At 34.4% G+C, this 7,393-nt stretch overlaps 1 protein-coding gene across 3 annotated transcripts; it reads left to right on the forward strand.

Moving 5' to 3' along the window:
* The first annotated feature begins 215 nt into the window (after positions 1-215).
* Positions 216-4,940, forward strand: LOC116006858 (phosphoserine phosphatase, chloroplastic). 3 transcript variants are annotated; one of them, XM_031247360.1, is made up of 8 exons: positions 216-330; positions 592-823; positions 1,519-1,651; positions 1,740-1,847; positions 3,137-3,230; positions 4,201-4,350; positions 4,446-4,499; positions 4,606-4,940. In XM_031247360.1, exons 2-8 carry the CDS (start codon positions 601-603, stop codon positions 4,726-4,728), a joined length of 885 nt encoding a protein of 294 aa, XP_031103220.1. In that variant the 5' UTR covers positions 216-330; positions 592-600; the 3' UTR covers positions 4,729-4,940. The 3 variants fall into 3 exon arrangements, with proteins under 3 accessions (XP_031103220.1, XP_031103236.1, XP_031103228.1); XM_031247376.1 differs by having other exon boundaries at positions 225-330; positions 589-823; XM_031247368.1 differs by lacking the exon at positions 216-330 and having other exon boundaries at positions 397-823.
* The last annotated feature ends 2,453 nt before the right edge of the window (positions 4,941-7,393 follow it).

The following is a 7,393-nucleotide window of genomic DNA, read 5'->3' on the forward strand; positions in this document are numbered from 1 at the left end:
GTGGTAAAGAATTGATTTTATTTTTATTAGTAGTATAGAAGTATAGATTCTATTTGTAAAAAAAAAAAATTAAAAAATAAATATAAGGAGAAAAATTAGGGATATGCTAAATGCACCTGATTCACGATTTAACTATTATGTCCAAAAGAAATTAGGTATATTCCTAAACGGCGTTAACTATCCGGCCAAATTCCGTTACGGTGTTACCCCTGCTCACCCACCAATGTCGTTGTTTGTTACCCACCTCCATTCCTACACGAATTTCCTAAAATGAACTGATGCTTTTTGTATTGGAGATCTGTTGAGAAGAATCTTAGAGCACACAAAAGGGTAACTCAAATTCCTTTATTTTTCTCAGCTTCATATGTAATCATTCCATTATATCTACATTTGCGGTTGTATGAATGCTTACAGCTTTTTGCATTCTTTGTGTGTTAACCAGTTCATATTTGGATTCCTGATTTTAGTCTGTCTTTTGTTATTTTCCGTATCGATTGTTTGATTTTGCCAGTTTCAAGAGTGAACTTTGTCAATACGTATCAAGATTTGATTATTACTGGGATGTTTCATGTTTTGTGATGTTGATAGCAGACGGTTTTGATGGAGGGGTCGATGAGTTTGCAGATCAAATCCATTAAAGCTTATTATAGGCAGGAGAATTCAGGCTTTGTTTCTGCATTTGCTCCAAGAGTGTCAGGAAGAGTTTCATGGAAATCAATTGGGATGATTAGAAATCCCAAGCCTGTGAATTCGGTTTTCGCTTCAATTCAGCCTATCGAAGTTTCAAAAAGAACCAGCTTTGCTAATGCATTACCATCTAAAGGTAAACGTAGAATCCAAGTTTTCTTTTTTCACAAGTGAATCCAAGTTAGTTTTATTAGGCTTGTGAGTATATAAGTGGAACATAAGAATATTGGATTGTTCTTTTTATTGGATTTGAGAAATTAATATATTTGGTTTCTATCACTTGCAAGTTGCAACATTTTGAAATTTGACTTGCAGAATTATGTATAGGTTTTTTGAGTGATTCTCCTGTGAGACGACCTCACGGATCATTTTTTGTTAGACGGGTTAGGTCAATATGAAAATTTAATTATCTAACTGAAAAATGCAATACTAATAAGGAATAAAGTGTTTCTTACATATAAGAGAAACTGTAATATTTTGAGGAAAAATATAATACTTTTAAATCAAAATGTAAAAGTATTACATTTTTCTTCTTTTCCTTATAAGTAACAAACACTTGACCCGACCCATCACACACAAGTTTTTGTTTTTGTTTTTGTTTTGTTTGTTTTGTTTTGTTTTGTTTTGTTTTTTTTTTTAATCACTGTCTGCATTGATACATTGAATAATACAGAATTTAAGCTTACTGGTTAGCTAATACATACCTTGTGTTTCTGATACTCATATTTTTTGTGGATCTTGACATTTTGGCCTGTAATGGTGTATGGGCTGGGTCTTGTTTTAACCACCAATAATGTTGAGCCTGAATGGTGCTTTGCTTAATATTGCAAGAGGTGATTGACATCTGGCAGAATGCAAGTGCTGTATGCTTTGACGTGGATAGCACAGTTTGTGTAGATGAGGGCATAGATGAACTTGCTGAGTTTTGTGGAGCTGGAAAGGCTGTTGCGGAATGGACTGCCAGGTTAGTGCTTTTTTTTTGGATGAGAAATGTTGTAGGTGTATCTCACGCTTGAAACCTTACACTTGGCATTTCTTCTTGGCTTTGCTAGGGCAATGAGTGGCTCAGTTCCCTTCGAGGAAGCCTTGGCTGCCAGACTATCTCTATTCAACCCTTCATTATCTCAAGTTCAGGATTTCTTAGAGAAGAAACCTCCAAGGTATGAAACTATGAATATATATGGACATCTCTTGCATTGTTCTTTTTCATTTAAAGATGACAATTACCAAAATGGCTTTTTTTTTTTGTTGGTTACTAAAATCAACTTATTTGGAGAGTGAGTTTGTACAAATCCAGTTAAGAGGCAAAACTTTCTATAGGCATACCCTCTGAACCTAAACCACCAGCAAAAATAAGGGGTCTGTAAAATTGTTTGGGAGATAATCCAGATTATGAGATTAAAGAGAGCTACAGTACAATTCAGGATGAAACACAAAAAAGAGGGCTTCTGAATTTCTCCAAGGGTATTTAGGAGTCTGAACCGGAATATATAATTGGTATATCTCCATTGAATCAGACTGTAAAACAAAAATACTCAATCTCAACTAAATGATACAAAGTAGAAGATATGTGAAGTGCAAAGCTTCTGTTTCCGTGTTGATCAATGTTCATAAACTAAGGAATACTAGGTAAGGAAAGAATCTGTCAAATTATTAGTATTTTACAACCTGCCACAGAATTTCCCAAACTACCATATGCTGCAATACTCCTAATTTTCAAACTTAGAGCATATTAGTTAGAAAAATAAAAACTACTGAAATTTTCACCTAAACTTTGCTGCAAACGGAATACTCCAACTCCAGCCAATCTTTGAACTTGCTTTATCTTGAATGCATAACGGACTGAATAACTCTGGCTTCTTCTCCTTTCCCCAGGGCTTCAGCAAGAGCATAGAACACTTTCTAATGCTTTTTGGATTTCACAGATTGGTTGATTACTCTTTCCTAGCCATTTCAAGTCTCTTTGACTAATCCTAGGACATCTTAAATCTTCTGATAGAACATACAGACATACAGTCATAGAATCTTTGATTCTAGGATTTCTAGAATGGCTGTCATAATGGCTATGAGTTTCCCACAAGTGTTTAAGTGGGAATGTACTTGGGAATTGGGATATGAGAATCCATATTAGCCCTTTGTGTACAGAGGTTGTTGCCATATACAGTTTCCCCCTTTTTTTCTTTTTAATTTTAATTTTAACTGTAGTGAATGACATACATAAAATTTTCACACAACTTTTCAAGGAAAATTTGTGGTGTTCCAAGTTACAATTGAATTTGTAAAATTGGATGTGTAGTAATAAACATCATATATAGTTTTTATGATTCTATTATGTCATTCATTCCACAATAGATATATTTGACTTCCTGAGAAGCTTATTATCTTTCATCATTGTGGTTAATATGTGTACTTTTATGTGATGGAATCTTTCCCATTTTCCTTTATCTAGACTGTCGCCTGGAATTGATGAATTGGTCAACACGCTGAAGGATAGGAAAACTGATGTTTATCTGATCTCTGGAGGGTTTCGTCAAATGATCAATGTATGTTGGGCTATCTTGGCTGGGATCTGTTCAATTTCTAGTTGATGTATCTATTTATCTTCAATCTAATTAAAGTACAAAATTATTGTCTGGCATATTACTTTTGTGAACTGCAGTAAATTTTTTACATTGCGATTTAATATAAATAAATAAGCAGACACACACACACACACAGTGTGTATGCATGCTAGAAGTTTAGACAAAAAGTGCAACGACCTTCTGAGCTATATGCTGATAATCTGAATCCTTTACTTTGCCTTAGTTTTCTGCTGAAGCTTAGCAAACTTCTATTGCAAAAACTTCTTTCTTGGGCAGTTCAGATTAAGAGATCTATAAGGATGCCATTCAAAAACTATAGGCATTGGATATATATTGACATGATTATTATCTCCCACACTTCATGAAGCAAAAAAGGTGTTATGGAATATATAAGTAATATGAAATCTATATATATTAGGCAGCCTGGAGATTTATAGGGATTTGAGTAGGTAGTCATATGAAAATTTGTTTCCTTATTAGAAGTCTTTTAGCATGTATTTCTAGGGCTTTGTATTCTCTTTTCTGATATACAAGATACAACTTATCCATAAACTCTCTCTTTACATTCGTAACAAAAGGGTACTCTATTTGTATATTAGGCACGTTGTTTTACAAAAAAGAAAGTTGTGAATGCATAAATAATGCTATTTTAGCTTGAGGAAGAAAGACATTCGACATTTTATTGAAGCATAAGTTGTTTGCTTAAAATCTTCCTTTGGGTTAAAGGCTTTTGTTTTTTCTTTCCCTTCAATTATATATCTTTAATTTTTGATTAATCACTAATTCAATTGTTTAACACCACTTATTTTCATTTTATCTCATGTTCTGCAATTTATATTTTTCTATTGCCTTAAACTTCAAAAGCAAAAGATACTATGTGCACTGTTTAAATACTGTAATCCATATTCTAACTATAACCATTTCCTCCTAGCCTGTTGCATCCATACTCGGTATACCGAGTGAAAATATTTTTGCCAATCAACTTCTCTTTGGAAGTTCCGGGGAATTTATGGGGTTTGACAGAAATGAGCCCACATCAAGGAGTGGAGGGAAAGCTGCTGCAGTTCGGCAGATACGAAAGGTTAGTTAGTCCAGTGATAATATAATATTTTCCCTTAGTATTCCTTTTTTTTTTTTTCTCAAAATCGTAATCATGAAGTTCAAAAATATTTATAGGATCGTGCATACAAGTCACTAGTCATGATCGGGGATGGCGCTACAGACCTTGAGGTAAGAAACCAATTTATGTCCTCGAGTGAGAACTGAGAAGTCTAACCCCGCCCCCACTTCACTAATCATGCAATAATGGATGGTTCTCTTTGAAATGTTTTTACAGGCTCGTCAGCCAGGGGGTGCTGACTTGTATATCTGCTATGGGGGAGTTCAACTTCGAGAATCTGTTGCAGCAAAAGCTGATTGGTTGGTGTTCGACTTTAACGACTTGATCAATTCGTTGTAATAGTACTATATACTTTTCTGTCTTCCCCTATTGTTTCTGTGCTTGATCATCCATTATATGTTCTTGATTGACTGAAGCATCCACTTTCTTGTCTTTGTTACACTCTGGCTGGATCTATGATGTTGAAATTTGTATCAAATTTTTTTTTTTGGAGAATGAATAAAGAGGACTGGAGGAGTCTTAATCTCTAATCTGAGATTGATCACACACTATATATTGTGTCTTGGAACATGCATCTGTTGTCACATTCTCTTTGCTTCTTGCCACATAAAAGAAGTTACACAAACTAAGGGTGTGTTTGGTTAATGGGGTTAGACACAAGGAATGGGAATAAAAGTCATACATATTGTTTGGTTGACAACTTTTTAAAACATACGTATATGATTTGATTACGCCTATAATTTCAACCTAATTTAAATTAGGTATCATCCCACTAATTTAGCATTATCCCTCCTCATTTCATTGTCTCCTCACTCATCTCTCTTCACGTCATCGACTTTCTCATTGCATTGCCTACTCACTTTTGTCACTCTTAAGTCTTAAGATCAATTGTCTTGATTTTTTGTTTTTGTATTTTTAAAACAAGAAGATGGTGGTTTTAGTCTATTAATTATGTCTAAATTGTAGACCCAGTCTATAAATTATTATTGGGAAAAGTGTCAAATTGGCCCCCTAAGTGAGGTGGATAGTGTAATTAGGCCCACAAACTGGCAAAAAAGTGTAATTGAGTCCTATATGACTTGTTTATCAGGTTAATTTCAGTTAAGGGGCCTAATTGCACTATCCACCCGACTTAGGAGGCTAATTTGACACTTTTTCATTTTTTATTTTATTTTTCAAAATAAATATTTTTTATTAATTAAAAATATTATTTATTTAAAAAAATTAAAAAGAAAAAGTCGGCAGTCCCAGCTTGGGACTGCCGACTTTTGATTTTGTTGTTTTTTTTAATAATTGTTTTTATATTATTAAAAAAAATTATAAAATTATTTTAAATAATTTAAAAATAATAATTTTGTATAATTTTTTAAAAAACAAAAAATTAGATTTTTCGTCCATAGGTTATAGAATAATTGTAAAAAAAATTTTTAAAATGTTGGTCATACTCACTCTTTGTCTCTAAAATAAAAAATAAAAAAGTGCAGCATCGATGATAACTTAGAGACAAAGAGTGAGTATGACCAACACTTAGGAAAAAAATTTATAATTATTCTATAATCTATGGACGAAAAATGTAATTTTTCATTCTTTTTTTAAAATTATATAAAATTATTATTTTTAAATTATTTAAAATAATTTTATAAAATTTTTTTAATAATATTAAAAACAAAAAAAAACAAAAACAAAAGTCGGCAGTCCCAAGCTGGGACTGCCGACTTTTTCTTTTCTTTTTTTTTTTTCTTAAAAAAAATTAAAAATAAATCATATTTTTAATTAATAAAAAATATTTATTTTGAAAAATAAAATAAAAAATGAAAAAGTGTCAAATGGACCCCCTAAGTCGGGTGGATAGTGCAATTAGGCTCTTAACTGAATTTAACCTGATAAACAAGTCATGTAAGACTCAATTGCACTTTTTTGCCGGTTTAAGGGGCTTGAATGGAGCTTTTTTCAGTTAGGGGGCTAATTGCACTATCCACCCCACTTAGGGAGCCAATTTGACACTTTTTCCATTATTATTTTATACAACTTTTTCCCTTTTTTTTTTTTGAAAACCAAACATTCGATTCGATTATTATAGTAAAGCAGAAATAGAGTCGGGTGGGACAGAGTCCCAATACAGAGTGCTAGCCTGTGAATAGGCCGCTGCTGCAAGAGAATGAGCAATTCTATTTGTTGTTCTAGATACGAAATAAATAAAGCAATCAGTAAAAGAAGCTAATGACGATTTGCATTCATCTATCGCAAACCCAGCGTACGAGTTGATCCTTTCTGGCCGCACTAATAGACTTTGAAGCTGGGAGCAATCCGTGTGCAACGCGATGGACTCCACTCCTCTATCCTTCAACCACGCCAAGACCTCCCTACATACTAGAGCCTCCGCCATTAATGGCGAAAAGCAGCCCGGCAGAGGGCCAGCGAGGGCCGCTACAAAATCTCCGGCGGCAGAGAGCAATACCGCACCGAATGTCGCTGTCGATGACATGGCCTGAAACCCTGCATCGAAATAGCACCTCAGCAGTGAATCTGAATGTGCTGGCGCAGCAGGTATTTCGTGAGGTGTAGACCGTTGTGCAGCAGGGACCGCATGACCCCCACGAGCCATCCTCCATGCATGAAGAGTTGTAACAGCAGCTGTCATAACCTTTTTTGGCCGTGGTAGAGATGCATCCCAAACAGCAGAGTTGCGAGCCCGCCACAGGTGATACAAGACTGCCACAACCAATGCAATGTTCTCCTTAGATAAGTTATGTAAAATACTAGAGAACCACATAGTAAATGAATTTCCAGCTATGGAGGGGTCAATTAAATCAGATACATGTCAAACAAGTTTGGAATAGTCACACAAGACTAAAGCATGCATAACATTCTCATGAGTTAGACCACATTTGGAGCATGTTGGATCAATGTCTACTCTCTTTTTAAGCAAATTAGTGGTTACGGGGAGTGTATCATTTAGAGCTCTCCAAAGGAAGGTTTTCCATTTGGGGGGAACCTTCAATTT

Source organism: Ipomoea triloba, chromosome 2, assembly GCF_003576645.1.
Source record: "Ipomoea triloba cultivar NCNSP0323 chromosome 2, ASM357664v1".
In the NCBI taxonomy this organism is placed as follows: domain Eukaryota; kingdom Viridiplantae; phylum Streptophyta; class Magnoliopsida; order Solanales; family Convolvulaceae; genus Ipomoea; species Ipomoea triloba.

Bases quoted from the DNA above. Each gene is read 5' to 3' on its own strand.
- LOC116006858 (XM_031247360.1), top strand. From the start codon at position 601: ATGGAGGGGTCGATGAGTTTGCAGATCAAATCCATTAAAGCTTATTAT. The intron at 1,848-3,136 runs GTATGAAACTAT...TCCTTTATCTAG, and splicing joins TTAGAGAAGAAACCTCCAAG to ACTGTCGCCTGGAATTGATG. The intron at 3,231-4,200 runs GTATGTTGGGCT...ATTTCCTCCTAG, and splicing joins GGTTTCGTCAAATGATCAAT to CCTGTTGCATCCATACTCGG.